The following is a 25,373-nucleotide window of genomic DNA, read 5'->3' on the forward strand; positions in this document are numbered from 1 at the left end:
GTGAAATCAAAATGACAGAATTGTATACTTAAATGTATGAACAATTTTGAAAAGAAATTTACATTCAATTTGTTAGACATGGAGATGAAATTGCCCTTACGTTATGGGAATCACCAAAATGATACAATGCTGTCTGTCCGTGACGGTGCAGGCTATATTTATTTATTTTGTCATTTCACATTTTTGTCCCATTCTGCTGGTATCCGGGTATGTTAAATTTACCCCCAAAAAACATATTGACTGTCTTTTCATTGTGGTGTAATCTGTTTTCGTCTATTACGTGTACACGTATCTGACTTCTGACGTTTATGAAGCGAAAAATAATGGCTTTCTAAAATTGCTATTTTAAACTAATTGATTCAGAAACCCTTCTTCTGCAACCAACCAGCCAAAAACGAATGAAAAATGCTAAGGTAATTCCGAAATGACATTTGTTTTTGTGATTAATTTTGACATTTATGATTACTGATACAAGTAGCTATATGATTACAGTAAAGACAAACTTCATTTCTAGAGATACGTGTCTCCGTACAATTTAGTAATTTCGAATACGAACGACTGAAACAATATAAATAAATAGGCAGGCAGGCAGGCAGGCAGGCAGACAGACAGACAAACAGACAGACAGACAGACAGACAGATAGATAGATAGATAGATAGATAGATAAATAAATAAATAGAATTAATCTGCTGCCATAAATTTAGAAATACGTTTGTCTGTGATTTCCGAAAAAGGACATAAGCGTCATGCCAATGTCTGTAAGTTGGTTAGACATAGAAAAAGTAGTCTTCTCAAGGATCCCATTTGTTTGACTAAAGTCTTGATTTGTTTGTTTGTCGGTCGGTCGGTCGAAATACCAAATAATTTAAGCTTATGTGCAATGGCGCAAACAAAGTCAAACCACCTACGTTTTCTAGATGATAATGTAGTCGTGGTGTCATCGGATTTGTCAAGTAAAACAATATGTTTGGCCATGACTCTCACTAGGAACAAAATTTCTTCAGCGGTGTCGTGAAAAGAATTCAATAAAATTTGAATAACACCTGCAGAAAGAAGACTTTTTGGATTTGCAGGGGTTAATAAAAACAAGAACCGAATTTCGAAATGGCATTTGTGTTTGTGATTAATGATACAAATAACTATATATCCTTTACAGTAAAGACAACTTTGTATGTCTTCATTTCATTGGCTAAACTTGTGTTGGGTTTTTAAAAAAACAACAGTTTCCTTTGCTAGTAATTTAACGGCAACACCAGTTTTAAACTGAATGCCTTCCGTAAGGGTATAGTCTTGCAATTTCATGATTTATACAAGAAATTTAGCTCTATATCTGTGTTTTTTTCAAGTCCCAATGAACGTTAGTTGTCAAAACATGTTGTTCAAATGCCCACCTCGTATTCTCAAAACAGGAAAGCTTGCCATCCTCGACTTCACTCGGTTTTCGTGATCCCCTACATACCCAGGAAATGCACACCCGTTTCCATGGCAAATAATAAACGAAATTCAAACCCACACAACATTGCTATAATTACGCATCAGAAAGTTTACATACTTCATGGTAAGCATCGTAACAGTTTAACAACTTTAATACTGTGAAGTGATACGGTATTATTGAGTAAAGTGTATTCCTATTTAATTTGGACCAACAGACGTCTGCTCCAAATCCTATAAGTTTCTAATTCTGCTTCCAATTTCATCAACTTTGTCACATATAGTTTTTGTCGCACTAACACAACCATTGGCATGTGTGTGTTGAACTTCCTTCTGTCTCACCACGAGTTTTAATACAGGTCGGTTTGGCTACTCGTCGCATGTAGACTTTTTCACACTCCTTTAATCACTACGGGAAAATTGTCAAGATTTTGTTGTACACTAATTATATAGAGAGGTCAATGTATAGGTCACCAGTTTTGATACTTTGTTGCGAAATTTTCTTCGTAGGCTAGGCTTTTAGGCAACGTTTCCTGACCAGATCACAACTGATTACTTTAGTAACCTTTGACCTTTATAGTGACATCACAGAACGCTATAATGACTTGACTTCATCTAAAACACGTCATTGATTCTAAATAGACATGAAGATGCTCTGAGATACATGGTTAAAAATATTGTACTTTAAAATTTCAAGCCACAACAAACATATTGCGCTGTGTCCAGTGCAATTGTATGCCAAGCTAAGAGTTGAAGAAGAAGAAGAAGAAGAAGAAGAAGAAGAAGAAGAAGAAGACTATTAAATTTGACCTCAAGTTAAGCAGCTGTTCTTGAAGGAGTAGCACATCATGGTAACCTATCCGCTTATTTCTTTATCAGAATGTATAACAAGATATCTCTTTAAAATTACCTCCACAAAGCGAACACTAGATTCCACATACGACATGACTGATTTAGGGTGTTCCTATGTCTACAGTCAGTCTTATGAAGGCCTACGTGGTGATTTGTACATCTACCGAGTTGCTTTTACAAGATAAACTTTGTCTAATACGCATTCGTATGTCTTTAAACATACAGACGTGTAAGACTGGACTTATAAGTCCAGTAAAAATCATTACAATTAAACGAACATAGAGTTGTGATTCCATGTGCCTATGCTGAATGGTAAAAGTGAACAAACTACATAAAGTTATAAAGGAAGCATAGGCAAAATTCATAAGCACCGATTCTCGTGCGACCCTCACCACGTCAGGATGTAGATTTGGGCTTGATTGGTGATCTGTCGTTCCCTGTACGTTGATGCGTTGATGTTGTATACGTAAGGTCCGCAAGATTTTAATATTGACATACAAGATTATAGTTAAGGGTGCCACGAAAAGCATAACACACATAAATGTACGCATACCTGGTCTCGGATACATCTGTCGGTTACAAATGTCATCGCCCGACATTGTAAAGACTGGTATCATTGGGAGTAGGAGCGCTATACACCAAGATACTACAACAGCAATGACTACGTTCTTGTTATTTACATAATTCAGGTACATGGTTGGATACTGAATGTAATAAAACTTCTCAACTGACATCAGTACGATTGTTATGTTGTTTTCCATCAATAAACTGGTACTCAGTAAAACTAATAGTACTCTAAATCCGCAGACGTTTTGTGGTGTGACAAATAATACCATGTGAACAGCTGCTACGATGCCAAGCAACAGGTTGGCCATGCTTAAGTTAACCAAGAAGCAACTGTGACGTTTCTTCCTCAGTGTTTTACACGTAACCACAACGATGATTACTCCTATATTAGTAAGAATGGCAAGTACGGAAAGCAAAGTCAGAATGATGTCCAATCCGTTCAGCTCAGCACTATTTACAACAAAAGGATTCTCAAAAGTCACATTTCTAATGAATGAATCATTTGTGGATATATTTGAAGCAAGCTGATGATCCATGTTGTAAACGATGTTATTCTATGATGTTCTACGGCAGAGATTGGATTTTGTATGATGACTAAATACATTATATTTATATAGCGTAATCAAATGATTTATTCATATGGGAAGCAGGAAATGATATTCAACCGTAGGAGGTGTGCACATGAGAGAATATCCACAGACAAAGAAGGCAATCCCCATAGGGGGAGGGACACTGAATCGAATGCCCTTGCACAGACGGCCAATGTCGGCAGCCCAAGTGAACCTGGCACACAGTACCATACATATAAACCTGGAACCCGAGACAGTTTTAATATGGGAGTTGGTTACACGTGACTTTTCCCTTTTATACTAATGTCAAAACACCTGGGTTGCCACACACAATAGGGAACTTGCAATCCAAACTGAGCATGCTCAGACGCAAAGGACTATGGGTTTATCTGTGGTTATCGCAATACCTAATCTGGAGCTACCGATAAAATAAACCTCCCACAAAGGTCAGGGTGACTATGAATTGATTATTTGTGGTTACAAACAATGTATCAACATTGTTTACAATGCTAATTGATCAGTATTTATTATCACATTTCCCATGATGCAGCATTCAACATGGCGGGTTTTCAAGTTCCGTATTGGATGATTCTAATTGCCATCAGATGTCCTTCATATATATGCAAATTCAATCAAGTTGTTTATCTACTGTCCAGTCATCTATCGAAATGTATTATGCTAATTTACTACTTCATCTTCATTTTTCGATACCTCTCTTTTCAATTCTTCCATTTTTACCTCCCATAAGGGTACGGGAGGTATTAAAAGGGGAATGTCTGTCTGTCTGTGTGTCTGTGTGTCTGTGTCATCATTTTCTAAAAATCGGCTGGCTCAATTGTAATGAAATTTGGAATATATAATCTTTAGGGTAATGGCATTAAACAAACTCCAACATGGCAGCCAGCCACGCCATTGTAACAGACCAACAGACAAATGTGAAACTCTCAGAGAAAGATGATGATATCGATACCAGGGCACGAAATATGCCCAGAAATGAAGACGGTACCGAGGATTGAAATGATTTCGAGTCTGACAATGGTATGGATCAATTCTTGGAAAAGCTAAACGATCAGGAGGAAATCGGAAATGGGCCAAACTCTGCAGATGTTACCGACTCGGGGGGAAGTCAGAACCAAGGGATGGCAGTGACATTACATTGCTAGCTGAACTCAGCAAGCTGTATGATATAGAGGGCGAATGCAGCCCAGCTGTAAATCAAGCAGTAGCAGATATAGTGAACAAAGTGCTTCATACTCAGCTTTCAGATGACAATGTCAAACGCAACGCCACCGTCCCCAAAATTTGGACAATCTCGGGGTAACTAGAGTAAATGAAGCGATCTGGACACAGCTGAATAAAACGGCTAAGACAAAGGACATCATTGGCACTCTTAGCTATCACCTTATATGTTACTACTCAAATCTTGCGGCCCATACGTATACAACATCAACGCATCAATGTACAGAGAACAACAAATCACCAATCAAGCCCAAATCTATATCCTGGTGAGCTGAGGGTCGCACGAGAATCGTGCTGTTCTACTCCCTTCTGACGAGCTGTGTAACTTGAAGTGAAATTACTCGTCTTCCTCTTCAACTCTTACACCAAAGAAAGAGCAACTTGTTTGTGATTTATTCATCAATCTTTAAAATACTATATTTCTACCCATGTATCCTAAAGCATCTTCATGTCGAATCTGTAGCATGTATGTTTTAGATATTGTCAGTCAAATCTCAGACCATAATAGCGTTCTGATGTCACTATACATCCATAATGCAGGTCTGCGGTCACTACAGTGATCAAAGGTCGCTATAGAGACCAATGGTCAAGTTGAAAAGTTTATACTGTGGAACTTGACAGAAATTACAGGGGCAGGGGGTGTTTTTAGGGAGGGTCATTATTTTCCATGGAAGTGCTTGGGGAATGAGGGTCATGATATTTTGTGCATGCATTAGGTGGAGGGGCACCATTTTCACTGTACTGATAGTTTGGTCGCAGATATTTTAAAACACAGAATATGAGAACACAGCATTCAATGACTGCTCATTATAGACTTTAAATTGAACTCATTAGTAGTTATTCAACACAAACAGTCTCCTCCATTTCTTCATCTGTACATGAAAATGGCTCAGGGTGTTCTTGCATTGGGAATGTATCCACATTTAGTTTTAATCCATCTTGCCTCTTTTTTTCTGCACATGGTCTTCAGTTTCATTCGGTCCAGATGCTTTGAGTGTGTAAACCAAGAGGTTTTGCTGTTGTCAAAAAAATATCTCTTATTGAAACTTTCTAATCTCTGGACTTCAATTGGTGACAGACCTGAAAAATAAAAATATTTATCACTTGTATTTTAGATGGTTTTATGAATACATTGTACTACAAAATAGAAGCAATGTTGTTTGACTTGATGTGTAACCAAAGGAATATTTGACGATCCACATAAATAATTTTGTATACGTTTAAAGGGCAACACTGTTACATGAAATAGAGACATTTTCATAAACTATGGGTTCTGGAGAGTCATTTCATGATTTTGCACCAGCAACAATGACTAGCGATTTCAGAGAAACAACAAGTTGCCCTTGTGCTTTTAATTTTGCTGTGGGCCAGCATTGCCTTGTGGGAATTAGTATAAACGAGTGTTAGTGGTTGATCAATGAATATTCATGAGATGCTTACATTGAAGGGAATAAGCCCTTAGGAGTCTTGAATGTGATGATGGCAAAATGGAGCTTTGACTAAAACATTTTCAAACATTCTTGCACAAATTTTCAATTTCAAATAAATGTATTATGAACTGTCCGTTAAATGGCACATTTTTGTATTTTTACAAAACGCAATATTTGTGTATCTTGTACAAAACTGCAAATTTACCTTACATGTGACCTTTTTAAATTTAAAAAAATGGCTGGCTATGTTAGCATGGACACTCACTCACTCGAACAAGTCAGAGAATACTGCAATGTATGTTCCCAATGTGTCATTTTGGAAAAGATAAGCTAAGTAAGAGTATCGTCTTCGGTTAAAGGTAGTAGTCGTATTAGCCGATTGGGGAACCTGAAATCCAGATCAGTGTGAGGAAAAACTGTAGTCACTGTCAGAGATAGGAGAGCATGAAAGCCCATTAGTGCCATCTACAAAAGCAAAAACAAATATCTTGTGCGCACGAGATAATAAGTCGTGCGCACGAGATATTATCTTGTGCACTCGAGATAATATCTCATCGTAATTATAAAGGCACGAGATAATAATTTTATCTTTGAAATAGGTCTAAAAATAAAGCCGTCTGAAGTCTCCTGAATGTTTGCTAAACTAAGATACCGTGACAACATTTCTACTGGACATGTAGCGATACTAGACTTGGCAATTACTACGGATTTTCCATCTCTGTATACATCAGTTTTTGATTGCCTTACGAGAATTGAAATATGGTTTTCGCGAAAGTCAATGTCTGATCTACGTATATTACATAATTCGTCGTACCTAAAAGAAACCAGCAAATGATAGGAGACACATTGACAAGAACCGAATGTCCGAGAGATTGGCCTTTGAGCTGCTATACCGTAATACTAGTGAAAGCAAAACTGTGGTGTGAATGGGTCCTTCTTGGTGGTTGGAGTGGACAGTTTTCGTTTCGCTGCTTCAAATGCGAGTTTAACTGTAGTGTGTTCGGTTGGTGTAGGTAAACCTGCCATGTTGTGAGCCCATTGGATAGCGTAGAAGGCAGTGGTTACTTTGTAGATAGAACCGTACGTGTTGCATAGGTGTTGCAGATATAAAGTTAAATATATTGGCTCCACCGGTAAAATGCGGACATTTGACTTTGAAGAGGCTCATTGCTTCCAGTTTAGAAATGGTTGTTTGTACTTTGCGATAGTGGAGTGTTGTCTGGCTCCCAACAAAACAAATGGTAGATCAGAACATTGTTGGCGAAGTGATTCATCTGTTATCTTGTCGAAATCACTCCAAAATACCCGATGTGAATACATCTGGATGGAAAATAAAGGATAGAAAATGTTATTTCATTCATATTTGCCAATCGGCTAAAACATTAGGTGAACTCCAACCTCAATGCTATGAAACTTGAACATGTGACACCTGTTAACGGGGCAGAACATACTCTACCTGGGACGGTAATGTCTCTTTGAAAAACTATGTTATCTCGCACGGCTGTTATGAAACCGATATTTGTTTTAAAATAATAATGGCCAATATGGGGCAGTTTTCCAGTAAGGGGCAACTAAAGTTCCTCGACCTTTATGTTCACGCAAATGCAGAATAGCTCGTGATATCATACAAATGGGCGGTACTATCCAGTTATTTGCGTTTGCCCAGGACACTGTCAAGTCATCGAAAAAAACATTTTGAGCAATTGCCTAGTCATTTCCATCTATGATTCTACTAACTGCATTTGCTTTCTCGTTTTCGCTCCTCGGAACCCACTGTGGTTCTAGTCTGATATTATGGAGTCGACAAATGTCATCAATCTGTAAAGCTAGTTCATGCAAATGCAAGTTTGAATTTTCTACTTTAATGATGCCACAACAAGCTTGATTATCAGTGACCCATTTAACGTTTTTGGACGCCAGATGGCTAATAAATGAAAGTATGGTAAATTTGAGTGCTGCCAGTTCACGCCAAGTCGAACTTTCTGATGCTTCTACTGGAGACCACATGCCGTGCAATATTTCGCCATCGATTGATGCGAGGTAACCGCCTGCAGCCTGGTTGTTTGCATCTGTGTACACTATTTCGCCGAAATCGAAGTTTGGTTTTATAGGCAAACCATTCAAAGACGAGAGATCTGTAAGCCAAAAGCGAATTTCGTTTTCAACTTCTGAAATAGCTTTAAATGAAGATCTCGTTCTCAACCGTGTCACCGAGCCGAAGGCTGGAGAGAGTGCGATGATTTTCCCCACGACTCGAGCTAGTTGTCTTGTTGAGATAGTTATTTTTAGTCAATTTGTTGAGATCTGACTGAATCGTGTTTTTTTTATGGGGGGGGGGGGGGCTGGAATTGTGCGTAGTACTAAATTTAAATTAATCACTAGCCATATCAGTTGTTGGCATGGGGTCCGGTGGCTTTTCTCGCTGTTCTCCACAAACCCTGACAAAAATAAATCTTTCCGAACTGTTTGGCCAGCCAAATGGCATTTCTTATAAGAAGTCTCACTGCCAAGTCCATCATCCAGGTAAACTACTATAGGTATACCTTCTGCTCTCCACTTTTAACTGGTGGTCTTACCTACTTTGGTAAATGTGCATAGAGCTGAAGTTAGGCCAAATGGCAACACATGTTCGATTATTTCCATACCTTCCTTCAGGTCCTGAGCCACCTGTTGGAGCTTGTTTTCTTGTAGGTTGATTTCGGCCCTGTCCAGTTTCTCAGCGAGTTTTGAATTGAACTTCGATTGGTCTCCATATCCTTTCTTCTTAAAAGAAAGGGTCTCTGAGGCCTTAATACGTTTGCAAATACGGTCTTATGCCGCTTCTTGTTGCTGGCCTAATTCTCTCTTCAGAGAGGTTATCTCTTGGTTTATTTGTATTCTCAGCTGTTCACAACTTTGGCGTACCGCTTGGCCGAGAGAGCTTTGTAAGTCTTCCATTGAGTGTTGTGGAGTCTGACTTTCTGAGCCGTCTTTCTTTGTCAGCTGAACTGATGTAGACGTCCGAGAGACTGAACTCGGTTCAGCTTGTACATATAAAGGTGCATCTAATTAGCATATAAGCCATCACAGATGTAACTATCGTTTCCGAATGGACGTCAACGAGAAGAAAACATTTCTGTTCTAATTCGCTTCGCTCAAACGAACAGAAATTTCAATACTTGCTAGCTACCAGCTCAGCCATCTGGTAATCCAATGTACTAATTCAGTACTAACTGATTTACATACACAGTAAATAACGTGTGGGATCAACTTAAAGTCAAAGGCCACGTCGATATACTTTACTAAGTATGGCTTATCATCCAAGTATACATACATATATAATCAATGAATAAAAGAATACAAAATATATCTTCCTTTTCATCCTCCCCTGCTTCTCTATCTCCCTCTCTCTGCTTCCCCCCCCCTCTCTCTCTCTCTCTCTCTCTCTCTCTCTCTCTCTCTCTCTCTCTCTCTCTCTCTCGCTCTCCCCATCTCGCTGTGTCGCTGTTTCTCTGTCTCTCCCCGTCTCTCTGTGTATGTGTGTCTGTCTGTATGTCTCTTTCTCTGTCTCGCTGTGTCTCTGTGTCGCTGTCTGTCTCGTTCTGTCTCAGTCTGTCTGTCTGTCTGTCTGTCTGTCTGTCTATATGTTTGTCTGTCTGTCTCATCTATCAGATTATGGCATGGTAATTGATAGGGTTTTATAGCTAGGAACATGATTAGAGTAACATATCACCATTTTGTTGCCATTACATTACTAACAACATCAATTGTTTTGTGAAACCCAACACAAATGTAGGAAATGAAATGAAAACTTATAAAGCTGGGGGATATATCAGTTACTTGTATCAGTAATCTCAAATGTCAAAATTAATCACAAACACGAATGTCGTTTCGAAATTGCCTATGCTATTTGTTGGTTTGGATGGTTGTTGGAGAAGAAGGGTTTCAGGTTTTGCGAAAAACAGTGATTTTCGTTTTGATAAAGGTCAAAAAGTCTTTTTAAAGACATACATATAATCGGAAACAGACTACACCACAATGGAAAGACAGTCAGACTGTCTATATTTGTTTTAGTAAATCTCAGGTATATATGTACCATCAGATCCCCCAACGGAGTCTTATCGAACCTCGTTATAATATGTTTAACTTTAATAATGGGACAAAATTGTGACATCACGAACTAGATGTAGAATGTAATTCAGTTGTAATTCACCTTTATGATTGATGTAAATTTCTTTTCAAAATTGTTTATACATTTAAGTAAACAAAGTGCTTTCTTCTGTCGTGTTGATTTCACCCTTCTGTTTATTTTTCTTTATGACAAGAGCTTCCTTGTCATGTTCTGCAGTTTGAGTACAATGGATATACAACAGGTCTCAATTCATCACTCATGTAGCATCCCCAGAGCCAAGTTAAGGTTTTTTATTTGGTTTTTCAATGATACCCACTCCTGGTCTGTCTGTATAGATAATTAATACAATTTACACATTTACACCATCTTAAAAGCCTTAGAAACAATACAATTAATGTGCAAACTTCAATTGAGCTAATACCAATTAACATGACACCTAATTATAAATCTTTCATCTTATCTGTCCGATTAATTATATGACATCTATGAACTATATAATCGAAAATGGTAAAATTACGTTCCATGGTGAATACAAGAGCATTTTATTTATTCATCTTTCATCGACCTGATCCAAATCTTGCAGCAAAAGACAGTCGGACTTACTCGAAATTAATTGACCTATCCAATTTGGAGTCGTCAGCATATAAAGATAACTTGAATGCAATACACACTCCGATATATCGTTAACATACAGAACAAATAAAAGTGGTCCAAAAACTGTGGTACCCCCGGACATAACATGACCCCATGACGATATTTCCCTGTTAAAACTACCCTCTGCTGCCTGTTACTCAAGTAAGCGGACATCCATGCTAATGTCATAAGGTTGCAGTTTATGAATTAACAACGTATGATTGACTTTGTCAAATGAGTTTGAAAAGTCTAGATATCTAGAGTCAACCTAACGTCAATACGGGAACTGATGTATTTAATATAAGATAAAAGATATGTAGCAGTGGATCGACCAGCAACAAATCCATGTTGGTTTTAATGAATATATAAGACTTCACATGCTTATAAACTTGACTGTACACGGCGTTCTCAAAAACTTTACTAAACAGGGATAAGAGAGATATAGGCCTATAATTGAGATCCTTCCATACTGCCACATTACAGACACTTCGTTGGAATTAGTACGTAAAAGTGAACCTTAACATATAATAGTCAGCATGCACAATGCACATACAGAACGCACGCTACTCACTCACTCACTGATGAGGATTCACATAAAATACAACCTAGTCGTCTTGACTTCATGGAACGTCCAACGCACACCATGTTTAATTCTATTAATGTCAGCGGCAACAATTAGTATTAAAGAGAAATTACCAAGAAAAAGTCAAGACGACTGTTGACTATTGACTACTTTAATCATCAAATAATGATAAAATATTGATTACATAACTTCAAAATAAGGATAAAATCGTCAATGAATGATAACATCATGATAAAATAGTGGTAATATAGTCAAAAATAATGATAAAATACATAAAGGAATTCTAATTTGGCGGTGATCCCACCCCATAGTTGACAGTCTCTACGTCTACTTAGACATGAGCCTATACATATATAAAAGTTATCTTGCTTCTAGATCCGAATAGAAGAATATTAAACAAAATGTTGGAATTTGTTGAAAAAAATAACAACTTTGACTGAAATGGCGATTTGATTCTGAATCAATAGATACTAAATATCGGACTCTATTTTCCTATCTATTGTACTGTTACAGTAACTTAAGGAGATACTAGTTCGCTTGGTAATATATTCCAGGTGACTCTCCTCCTTTGTTGGGTGAACAACTTCCGCCGTTGTGTCTTGCTTGACGTCATCGACTTTTGACTTTGGCCAGCCCGCAAAGAGTCGATGGATGAAAGGAAGCACGACTCTTTGTTTATCGACACCAGTTTCAGCTGACGGTTGGTGACGTGAGGAATTGGTACTTTGACTGGAGACAGTGTTTACAGCGAAATTTGTATCGGTGGGATGAGGGCTGTTGAATTGTACATTCAAATCAGTTTCGTTAAGGAAATAGATCGCGTAAATCTTAGGGAAGAATATACAAAACAAAACGACAGTTACATTTAGAATAAGACCCATTATACTGTAAAGAACCAAGTACTTCGAGGCAGGCGATATAACGTAGGCGGGTAGCACAGCAATTGCTATCAGGAGGGCCGTACAGACGCTGAAACATATAAACCTGGATTCGTTGTAATTGTTCGGAAGTTTCCTGGTTTTAAAGGCTTGGAAGGCACTGGCAAACACCAGCAATATGTTGTATGAAAACGAAGTAATTCTAAACTCCGGGGCAGGGAGGCATAGCATATCAACATAGGGCTTTGTTGAGTCAGGCATCACAACGACTACTTTCGGTGGATACAGGAGCAGGAAAATGGCAGTGATGATAACCTGTCACAGAACGATAAAAAAGTCAGTATAAGTAATTTAATTTGTATTACTAGTACCTGTTTTTCATCAGTTCTAATTGGTGTTATTCTTGTGGATACTTCAACCACAAGTCGGCATAACAATTCAAATTCAAATTTCGCATTTAGAGGCCATCGGCCCAAAATACATATACAAACAAATAAAGCAAGACAAAAAGTAAGTAATGATTGCATATTACGTACATGGAACGGAAATATACAACCGAAAAACGTGTCAAGAATAAATATAACTTATGAAAAGGAAAAGTTTTCTCTCAATCGAAGTGCCTTATAAATATACATTGTAAGTTGTCTTAGGTGATGAGGATTTTTACTTGCCATTATTATCTAGAGACGGATGAGTCCAAATATTACATGGACGGTATTGCTGTCTTAGAGGATGTATGTATGTATGTATGTATGTATGTATGTATGTATGTATGTATGTATGTATGTATGTAGAAATGCATAAGGAACTAATAAACCAGTCCGTATATATAGCTGTTAAATCCGACGTTTCGAATAAATATTCTTTTTCAAAGGAAAAATTGGCGAGACAGAGAAATGCCAGGTGACAACCCGAACATTTCTAAATATAATGGAACAAAACCGCGCGTGATATAAATAAACGGTTGTACGTGGGATAAGTTCTTAAATTCGCACGCACCTAATAGAACCCAATAGAATACGCCTGAAATTTAAAAAATACCCAATAATCATGATAATTAGATTGGGAAAGACGAGAATAATCTATTAATTCCAAGGGGTTCCAGCGTTCCAAGACGGAAAATGATTTCTTCTTCCTTCAACCTCAAAGCTTTCTCATCACCAGAAACCTTACAAATTCCTGAAATGGACATATCTGATACATTATGATCGTTTGTAATAAAATGCATAGATACGGGATAGTTACGATTCCTTTGTCTGGTCAAACGGAGATGTTCCACGAAACGATCACCAAGACGACGTACAGTTGAACCTATATATAGAAAACCACATTTTTGACATGTAATGCAATGCCTGCCTGCCTGTCTGTCTGTCTGTCTGTCTGTCTGTCTGTGTACTTACCTCGACAGATATCAGTACCAAAGCGATGACAACCTGTGACTTCGAACTTATCAAACGTGGTCTCTTGTTGGTTTTCTTGCCACTGGCAAAAATCCTGTAAATCCTGTTAGTTTTAGTGGCTAGTGGTGCGTAGATCATTGTGAGGCCAATTCCAGTCCAGCGGCAGAAGTAGCAGGTAACGTCCGAAGGTTTGGCTATGTGGTAGTACACCGCGGCATAAAGAAACATGGTACCGAACAGGATGACGTAACAGAGTTCACGACTTGATGCTTTAATCAAAGGGTTGCTATTGTGTTTGATGTACATGGCTACTGTTGCCAATGCTGCAATCAGACCAATTGATGCCATCGTAGTGAAAGTTATTGCCCATGGATTAGACCATGTCAAATAGTCTGGTGAGATGTCCACGCAGTGATGGAGGTCTTGATGGGGCCAGGTGAATTGTGGGCATGCCTGGCATTCAGTGTCATTGTGGACCATAATTTCCATGGGCTGACATTGCTGACACCACCAGCAGCATTGCCAGTCAGATGATCTCAGTATCACTTCGTCTTCTTTACATGGTTGACTACAACTAGAGTTGGGGACAGTCCCATTCTCAGTCCCAGGATCATAACTAAACTGGGAAGTCCCATTGTACCAGTATATCTCACCCCATAAATCTAATTTGCTGGGACCTTTTATTTCCTGAGTCCACTTTCCAATGGTTACTACACTATATTCACCCTTTTCGTTCATCTGGATATTCAGTATTTCAAAATCACCTGAAGGGTCTCCATTCTCATCAAAGTACACCCTCCCTCCTGCACCAGAAAAATTTAACTGAAGGAGATACGTCATGAGTACATCCCCGGGGGGAGGATTGATAGCATCGCAGAGAGGCTTTTCTCTACTACAGTACTGTTCCTGAACGACATGGGTCGCCATGGCAATAGCTAGCACCGCATTAATGACTAGAGAGGCGTGATCCTCAGTGTGAGTTTCAGTGAACAGGTCAGTCTCATCACAACTAATCTTTCCCGTCAGATTAGGATATTTCGAACAAGAGGTATGTTCCTCCATGAACTCGTAAATCCATGGGTTTTCACTCTCCGATGGTATGATGGAGGCATAGTATCGATCAAAGTCTGGAACAGATGCAGTAGATGGCTTGAACAAGATAGCGCCTAGGGTGAGAAAGGATGACATATCGACATGTGAGAAAGATTTCAATATAGATTTGATAATGATAAAATATTTCTGCTCGTATCCTATTACAATTAAGATAACGAAACCTGAAACAAAGTGTCGTCTGGAGCAAGAAATATCAAACCAACATTTATCCAAGGCGATAAAACGTAAGAGATGATTGGATGATCATGGATGTAGCTTTCAGAAAGACTAGGTACAACTGATGTTTCCTACTAACAGATCATATAGAAAAATTCATTGTGTACACTTTGTCCAGCTACAAAAAAAAACCCGCTCTTTTTATCTTTGCCTTTTTAGCATAATATAAAACCTGAACCAAATTCCATCCTCCTCTTTTTATACATTCGACATCATGTTATTGGCAGGATAAAAAGGGGAAGTGTTACTGGAGAGAGCACAGTGACATCGTTACAACTCATCGAGAAGACAATAGTCATGGGAAAACTCTGGAGTAAGTATCCCCCCCCCCCCCATGATAATTCGTTTCCACGTGTTCCCCTCTAAGATTGTACTTTTCATATAATCCATGGCATACATTGAGAATAACTAAATGTATATATACTTCCCAATAGTCTGCATTATTTAATTGTCGACTAATTCTTACCTAATGCAGCCTCTTCCCTTCCTTTAATCGTCTTTAAAACTCTGGACCCCCAACCGTCGGTTGCAACCCACAAAAACTGTCCAATGGTCCCTGCCCTCATACTAGCTTCTAACAACAACTCGACCTCATCTGAATGTGCGAATACTACCACCACTCTGGCCAGGGGGTACCTCAATAGACCTGTTATTATGTTATCATAGTCGCTCGTTGAATCTGTCTCAGACAGTTCTAAGAACGTTGTGATGCAGATTCCTTTCTCTTCAGCCACCCCATGGAATGACGAAATGCCACCAGTTCCGTAGACGTCTCCTGAATAGACTGCAGATACAAATGTCCAGTTGAAGTACAGCAACAAATCAGTTATAGCTCGAACTTGGTATTTATCTGGTGACACGGTGCGTGCGAAGTAAGGGTACTTGTTTTTATTGCTGAAATCGTCGTTGGTTGAGAGGAAACTGATTTGCGGCAAATGGTATAAACCCAATAGACTAGCAGCTTGAATACTACAGGTGCTCCTCTCTGCCCCCACTGTAGCGGTCATAAACCTTTTACAGAAAGGCGGAGTGTTGAAAAATGTGTCTTCTTTACGACTTTCGTCACCGAAACAAACAAATGTGCGCTGGGCAGGAACAAGCTCCAATGAACTTGCCAAAGTTGTCATCGGGTCCAGACATGTATCGAAGATCTCAAAGCCAAGTGTTACATTCGGTAGAATGGAGACATCTGCGTTTATCTTCTCCACGGCAAATACCATTGCTTCGATCATTCGCAACGCAGAAATCTCGAGAACTTGGCCACATGCTGCTGTACTGTCGTCGTAATCGTGTACTGGAAATAACCCACCGATTAATATATCTCCATCTTTTGTGTACGGATTGTGAACAGTAAGAAAGTGTGCTGTCTGTAGTGCGTACAAATAATTCACCAATAATATTAGTTTCCAACATCGGCTTTTGCGTGTAGTGTGCTCCATACCGATTACCTCAACAGGGTGGGATACGAGGGTATGTCCTATTAGCATCGCCAACATTGAAATTTAACCCAAGTGAAACGTGAATCGAGAAGTGTTCCACGTGATGTACATGGTTAAACTTTATCATTGTCAAGTTTAGAGGAAATGAAATACGCAAGAGGCTTTTAGTCTGAGTGTTAATGAAAATCATGAGTTGTGTATCGACAATGACACACAAACGTTTACGAAAACAGCCGCCTGTTGACATTTCTTCCTGTTTCACATAGCTACAAGAAAGAGGTCGGTAATTAAAAATAAGTCGCTTGTAACAGCAGCACATTTTTTTAATTACTTTATCGGTGGGTTAATTAAAACGACACTTCAGTCATGTTATATGTGTCTTGAATCTTTTAGTCTCTCAACAAACATAGAGTTAATATCTCTCAAGAGTCGCTTACTTTAAAAACTCCTAGACATATATGTACATATCATTACGCCACCTGCTTCACAGCCCTTTACGTCATCATCATGATAACTTCACAAATACAGTTTCCTAAAAACTAAGTAACAGGTGGCTCAATGGAAAGCAAACTTTGCTTCCACGTTAAAATTGGATCGAGAAATGTGATTTGATTGATAGAGTCTGTGGTGGAACTCGTCATGAAAAGTATCACATATGTACAATGATCACTTCTGAACTTAAAACACTACTATCAATGACTTGTCATATATCCATTTTTTTTTTGTAATATTGTGTCCCTTTAGCTTAGGCTACATGGTACAATTAATTTTACTATCATATTAGGCCTAAAAAATAATTGTTTGGTTCCGGTTACCCGACCCCACCTTAGCTTTTCACTGCCGATCCGAAACTGTTTTACGTATTGGAGAAAAAAATAATAAAATCGCAAAAATTGTGAAGTCTCACGAGAAATAGTGGGTGTGAAAACTGACATCAACTTAAAAAGGCAATGTACTGTTTCGTAATGGTTGAAATCGGGTCAGATGGTCTTGCGATCGGATGATTTAAACTGGGGGTTAGACGATCGCGACCTGGTCGTAAAAAAAATGAACTTCATACGTGGTACTCTTCTTCCAGACTTTACTGATCAATCAATTCCAGGATCACATATCTTAATATATCTTGACACGTCTATTTATTTATTTATTTATTTATTTATGTATTTATTTGTTTGTTCGTTTGTTCGTTCGTCCGCTCGTCAGTCTGTTCATACGTACGTACGCACGCACGCACGCACGCACGAACGAACGAACGGATGGATGGATGGATGGATGGCTAGATGGAAATAACTGGAGTTCATGATGCTGTTCATGATATAACCCTGGGAGTAAATATATGTATCACATGTGTGGCAGTCAGACTCTGTAGAGGCAAGGACGAAAAGGATGAACTCTATCTTGCGCCTCAGGAAGGGGTTATGTCGGAGGCAATCTCTCGAAGGTAATGAACATACCTGGCCATTCGGAAAATACACACCCAGCAACAACAAAAGTATGGATGGGGGGGGGGGGGGTATAGATACAAAGTGTTTCATACATGTATAGTTTGTGTCTGTGTCTGTGTCTGTGTCTGTCTGTGTGTGTCTGTGCGTGCGTACGCGTGCATGCGTGTGAAAGAAGAGTTCTAAAAATAAAGTGAAACTCATCATAAACCGACAAATACAATGTCAAAAATATTGTGTATTCCTTTCTAAAAATTCACGATTAGATATAAAACATACAAAAATGCCAAGTTGACGAAATTCTGCTTCCATTACCCCTTTCAATCTCTATCATCCTCCATGACCGTTCTGAGGCTGGTACTATCAAAATAATTTAAGATATTAAAATACACTGCATATACAATAAGTAAAAGCAGATGTATAGATAATTCTGTAAAATTCCGCAACAGGACGGTGGAAATGATTTCTATATTTTTTGCCAGATGCATCAACTTGAGGCTTTAGGATACATTTTTTCATTTTGCTTCGTTGCTACCAACGCCACCTTCCGTATTCTTATTTGGTTTTGTGACATGGTTTGTTCCACTCTTGCCTACAGCAGTACTTTGATTAGTGTTACTCTTGATCCAGTTCTGTCTTGAAACGCCGCTGTTTCCCTTCATGACACCATCATGACATTGGTACGGTTGCTGCTGAGTTTGCAACGGAGATACAGTTTGTTGAACCCCGTGCATTCCACCACCATTGCGCATGCCGTTACACTGAGAACCTTGCGACATGTTCACGTTTTGTGGTAAGGTGGGGCTATTTTGTGGTTGCATCAAGACTTGCTGCGTGCCTGGATTTTGAAGGTGGTTCTGAATTGGTGTGATGTTATGCGTACTTGGTGCATGTGTTAGTTGCCGTGCCTTTATTAATTCATAGGCAAATCTGTTGAAAATGGGACTGTCCTGCCTGTATGAACAAAGAAGAAACCTGGAATGACTGCAACTCTTATTAATATGCGGACATTTGAAATCTGTGAAACATTCGAAATGAGACTGATAATATGTATATCAGTACCCGTGTGTGTGTGTGTGTGTGTGTGTGTGTGTCTGTCTGTCTGTCTGTCTGTCTGTCTGTCTGCAATCATGCAGTGGGTGAATTGATGGATGGATGGATGGATAGATAGATGGATAGACAGATGGATGAATGGATGGATGGATGGATGGATGGAAGGGTGAGTGGATGGATGGATGGATAGATGGATGGATGGTTGGACTGACTCACCCTATTCCAATTGAATTTAGATTTGACGTTTGAGAATATGAAACAATGCTGGGGTCCTCTAACAGCGGAGTTTTCCCAGTTATTGAAGATGGAATTGGCTGAAATTGCGGTTGGCATTGATTTGGCGGCCTTCCTTGGAAATACTGCGGTGCCGGTGGTTGGAATCTACGAAAGGGTGGTCTATTTCCAGCAAACAAAACAGGTCTTGTATCTCGTTGCAGATTTGGAGGAGAACATTCCAATCCCCCTTGAAATTGGTTTCTCATATATGACGATGGTCCCATGTTGAACTGAGATGGTTTCGAGAATTGCAAGTTGTGCTGTACAGGTTGTCTGTTGGTGGTTTGAAAATTCATCGCGACTGGTGGTAGTACAAACATAACAGGTCGGGCAGGCATCCCCCCTGACTGTCGAGAGAAGTCGGGAGTCACATATTGGCATTGTTGCTGGTTGGGTTTGTTCACATTTGAGCAAACACTAGAAGTTACTGGAAGCCTAGACTTTTGCGCAGTAGCAGAACTGGTTGTAACATTAGCATGATTAGACACAGTCGTGGTTTTCTGACAAATTGGAACGAAAGGTTCTGCTGTCGGTTTAAACCGACTTTCTTTAACGACAGTACAAGATTCACTATTATTCTGTTTGTCGACATCACTCTCTCGTTCTTCCTTTATGTCTTCCAAAGGGGTACCATTAACGCCGAGTCTTTTCCTGCCCTTTCCTTTCTTTGGCTTTAAATTTAGTTTATTTTCCCGTATATTTTCCGTTTCTTTGTTACCATCACCTTTGTTACCGTCATCTTTGGTCGTAGCACTGACGCGGTTGGTCGGAACGGTAATATTAGCCGGTTTTTTCGCACAGAGCTTGCTTCCGCTTTTCTTGTGAGTGAGCAATGGTTTGTCTTCCAAAAGTTTCTGCAATTCAGTCCAACTACTTGACTTGGTGGTTTCAGACACTGTCGGCCAGTGTTTTGATGACTTTTTGATTGATTTATTACACTTCTTTTTCTTGGCAACTTGCTTCTTGTTTTTAGCGTCGGTTTCTTTCTCCTCCGATTTCGTGAAATCTTGAGACAGTTCCGATAAAGGGCGATCTGTCAGTGTAACATTGCTGAGAAAGATCTCCTGTCTCCGTTCATTTTCACTAACCCTTTCTGCTAGTAAAGATAGTGCGCTCTCAGCTAGTTTGTCATATGGGCTTTCTCTCTGCAAAAATAAGAGTGTCATCTTTCAATTCTTCATATAGCAGGTAAACTATAATTAATTTGAGAGAGAGAGAGAGAGAGAGAGAGAGAGAGAGAGAGAGAGAGAGAGGGGGGGGGCAGGCAGGCAGGCAGGCAGACAGACAGACAGACAGACAGACAGACAGACAGACACAGACAGACAGGCGGATGGAGGAAGAGTGGGAAGTATGGATACACGAGAAGAATATAATAGAAATCACTGCATGAAACCATAAAGTTCGAAAGATGCTTTCTTGGTCATTAATGCGTGGTGACTGTTATATAATTATTATCGTCAAGAATACCTTGTAATGTTCGACCCTCGGAAAAAAAAAGTCTACATCAAAATAGTCAACATCAAATCAAGTTGCGAACGGGGATGACCATTTAACGCAAAATTACAGGAAAACATTCATAGAAATATTTCAGTTGGTATAAATACATCATACTCAACCCACCTCGAGCTTAGAAGAAATCTCGTCCACATGGACACTCTCACCGTTGACTAGGTCACCGCTATCACAGGACATCCATGCGATAAATTTGCTCTGTTGTCTGTCGTGAGAAAATGGGAAAGAATGATTGTGCACATACGCATGCAAAGTTTGTTTACAATGGTCGAACAGATGGTACAAACCTTCGATGAGCACATAGTCCAACTGGTGTGTTTTGTGGCAAAGTTATATGTGCAAATTTGAATGGTGTCTCAAGAATTACAAAACTTCATAATTTATTGACCAATTTGCTATTTGACCTTGAATATGAAGGTTAAAGGTCATGGTCTCATTAGAAAGCTCGTCATTGATAATGTGAGGGTAGACACTTGAATGGTGTCCATAAGTACCAAACTTTTGGAGATAACAGGCAAAATGTGCTTTTCTATCACACATATGGCCATCACTGTTTTCAAGGTCAAGGTCAAGTGATTTGCACATGTTTCGCAAAGTCAACCCCAGTCATGATGAAAGTATTACCCCTTGAAATGTTTTATTTTCAGATCTATGAAGATAACCCTAATTTCAAATTGGACTTTTAACGTCAAAGGTCATGGTCTTAAAATATGTATGGGTGTAGGATGGAGTCACTATATATATTACACTTCCAAAGTTATGATGTATATTGAACAAATATGACCGCCATTCTAGCATCTTTGATTCAGTCGCAAAAAAATGGCATGCTTATATCTCACATACCATGTTACATTTGTGTCAGGTTTGGTTGAAATCGGTTGGTGTATGCAAGAGATATGAGAGTGGACGAACGCACGCACCGACGTCGACCCCAATGTAATAGTTCCCTCAGGGCGGTGCCCGTTGGAGGCTAATAATCGGATTTCGATACACCTGATAATACTAGTACAGCAGTCCCCAGCTCTGTACTACCTTCAGATGATAAATAGTCGTGAATATTCATTGTTCAACGAATGAATATGTATGTCTGTTAAGTCCCATGATGCAACAGTGGATTACTATGAGAACAATGAAGGTGAATAGATTTTCAATAATTTAATATGTCTTGTGAAATCATGAAATGACTCCAAAGTTTACGAAAATATTTTTATTATCTGGAATTTGCCCTTTAATTGATAAATGTGTAGAAACGTTGTAGAATTATTTGATGTAACTACAATCATAATTGTGGGGTAGATTGTCTACAGATTCCTTTCCAGAAATGACGTCAGATTAATCAAAATCTTGATTGTGCAAATCAAATGCATCCCTGCACCAAAGAGGTCTAAGCCTGCACTTTGTTCTGAGCTTCAATATTGATCTTGGAAATTTGCAGGTGAGAGCGCCACCTTTGGTAGATTTTTTATCTGTAGTGTGTACGTACACGATACAGTTGTAGGCGCTTCTTCATTGCTGCTTCATAAATGTTTATAAAATGGACAGCACAGTCAGGCCCCGTTTAAGACTCAAGTCAGTAATGTATACAAAATAATTCACATACATAATAGACATTCAAACTGTATTCAGCAGTAACACAGCAATTTGGTACACTCTATTTCTTTAGAAATATGGTCCCTTAAATATGACGTCATAATGCTATGCGCGCGCGCGCGCGCGCGTGTGTGTGTGTGTGTGTGTGTGTGTGTGTGTGAATACTTATTGATAGTTGGTAGGCATGATTTGGTTTTTGTAATGATATAAGTATGTTTCGATATGAAAAAAGTAACCATCGAAGAGCATAAAGTGCCAGACTGCGACTCATTTCATCAAAGAAATACATCAACGACAGCATATTTCAGTCGAAATGCTCTAACCTACTCATGAAGTGAATAACTGGAAGAAAAAAAGATGCGTAGAGGAACCCCAAACTCGTGCAAATTAGGCGTCGTATGTCTCCGTAGCTTGTTTTTTGAACATTCTTTTTTCAAAATGTTTCAAAATGTTTTGATCAAAAGTATTAAAACAAAACGGGTTTCGTGGGAATGACACAAGAACTTGTCTACGTCTGTGGCCGTGGGGCGTATTAGACAGTCCTGTGTCAGAAAAGAAAGTATTCCGAACCCTGTCCGAATAGGCTAGTACTGGCTATCGGAGCTTATCGGAACATTGACTGTATGGCCTACTTGCAATTGATCAGGACTCTACAGTCGAGTACCGTAATGCCGGTTAATTCCATTATAATCTAAATATTTTCTGAGTTACTTCTACATGCAATCTGATTAAAATCCGATGTGGTGAAAGCGGCTAGATGTCCTTATTTACCTCTATTTATCGTGTTGTGACGTTTGTTTTGTTCGGAGTGATCGCCGCCTTCCCACTCCGAACAAAACAAACGTCACAACACGATTAATAGGGGTAAATAAGGACATCTAGCCGCTTTCACCACATCGGATTTCAATCAGATTGTTCTACATGTAGCTTTACGTGGAAAGTTGTTCTTACCGGTTTGAAATGAACATTGGTGTCTCATCTAAAAGATCATCTACGGACACACCGCACACACTGTTATTCTCATCACCGTGTCCAGTTGTTGACTCGTCATTTTTATCATCCCCAAGAAAAATATTTTTCATCTGTAGCCAATTTTGAAGTATGGATTCGGTCTTTTCAGCTAGTTCGTCGGGATCATCGTTAAATAGAATGCCAAGTCGTGAGAGCGATAACCATTCTTGTGTGTTGGAATCTTCAACTGATAAAAAATTTCGGAACGATTTCTCCTCTGCCAGGATCTTCATGAGATCCGGACATCTCATGTTCTTTTAGTTTCGCGGCGGCTTGATCAGGACAGTTTGTTTCGTATAACCGCCAAATATTTAGTGAAAATAAGTTTCGATGGTTTGACCAGTTTGTCGTTGCGATATTTCATTGTTTTTGACAACAGCTGTATAGCAACCGTTCGAAAGAGACCACGAGATCGAACGCATCGAGTAAGGCTTTGTCAGCCGAACTGTGGTGGCGCCCTTTAAACAAAGAACGCCATGCATTGACGTCAACTTAGCGCTGCGCGCTGGGCAGCCAGAAACAAATGCATGAAAACAGTGGAACTTACCTGGCCGCGTTGTGGAAATGTATGGTTGGTGATACTCGTAGAAGAGAAGATATATGTAGTCATTTACAAGGTATGGCCACAGATGAATATTCCGCTAATTTTATAAGTGGCAGGTACAGCAGAAAAAGTAGGCGGCCATACCTACGGGTGAGACCTGTGCATCTACCCAACAAAACAAATTCCATAAAACCTCACACCACTGGCACTAGTCATTTAGTGGGCAGAGATAAAAAGTAGCCGGCCGGTAAGAAATTGCGGAGAAGCCGGTTGTTTTTGCCGGCTACCTGTCCTTAGCTACATCCCTGTGTGATCAGTATATTGTTTTTGTTGATGGTGTGCTATAACATGTATACGAATAAGTTATATATTAACTGTCTCTCAGTTTTCGGGTAGGGTGATATTCTTCGAAGATTGCCATTGGAAAAACGTTGAAAAGACTATGCTATTATTGATATTAAAGGGGAACACCAACCCCATAAAATAAAGATATTTTCATATACATTACTATGGGTTCCTGGAGAGTCATTTGATGATTTTACATCACCTACAATTACTTGTGATTTTAGAGAAACATCAAGTTGATCTTGTGAATTTATAAGGTATCTTTGCTGTGGGTCATTGCTTCATGGTAGTCAGCAGAAATAATATATTCATGGTTACACAATGAATATTCATGAGATGTGATTACACTGAAGGGAATAAGCACTCATGATTTCTAAATATTCATTGTGTAACCATGAATATATTATTTCTGCTGACCCCATTTGCAAAACCCACAGTTTATGAAAATGTCTCTGTTTCCTGGAGCGCCATTCCCCTTCAAAACAATTTCTTTTCAATGGGATTATAACTTAAAAAGATGGGAGATAATTTGTGGGGAAGTAAGTCTTAAATTTATTAGTAACATGAAGATGAATTTAACTTTCACAAATATCAGCCTGGTAGTTTTTAAGTTGTCTTTTTTTTACCAAACTTTCTGATTTGCACATTGACAATGGAACTATTTGTATCAAACAATTCACTCCCCGAGAAAGAAACCCATCAACTTTCACACTGATCCGCTCCTTTTTTTTAACCAAAATAAAATCTTTTTTAGACTTCGATGTTGAACAATTATTCATCAAGACAGCCCTAGAGATATCAGACTTAATGGCCCAGGTGTTTTAGTGTTTACTGAGGCCTTTTTAATACCACAAACCACATCTTTTTTAGACATAATTTACATACCAATGCTGTGATTATCTCTCATCTTGAGCAAGTGTTAGACATCCATATACACACACCCTCACTGAATTTCAAACTCTTACAGCCAGTTCTTTTTTTAAAGCCTATACCACAGAGATCTTTTCTCAGACCTAATTTACATATACCTGATCAGTTCACATTGCCTTGAATTCAACTATCCATCATTGCACAATCTACCACCTAGACCACAAAAATACCACCATCTACCAAGTTTCATTGTAATCGGCCAAGCAGG

At 39.0% G+C, this 25,373-nt stretch overlaps 1 protein-coding gene across 1 annotated transcript; it reads right to left on the minus strand.

Annotated features, from left to right (window-relative positions):
• Positions 1 to 11,886: 11,886 nt before the first annotated feature.
• Positions 11,887 to 16,462, minus strand: LOC144434435 (metabotropic glutamate receptor 3-like). Its single transcript, XM_078122887.1, has 3 exons — positions 15,490 to 16,462; positions 13,695 to 14,860; positions 11,887 to 12,609 (listed from the first exon to the last, which is right to left on the minus strand). The coding sequence occupies exons 1-3, from the start codon at positions 16,460 to 16,462 to the stop codon at positions 11,887 to 11,889; spliced, it is 2,862 nt and encodes a 953-aa protein (XP_077979013.1).
• Positions 16,463 to 25,373: the final 8,911 nt, after the last annotated feature.

The sequence above is a fragment of the Glandiceps talaboti genome, chromosome 1 (genome assembly GCF_964340395.1).
Source record: "Glandiceps talaboti chromosome 1, keGlaTala1.1, whole genome shotgun sequence".
Lineage (NCBI taxonomy): Eukaryota > Metazoa > Hemichordata > Enteropneusta > Spengelidae > Glandiceps > Glandiceps talaboti.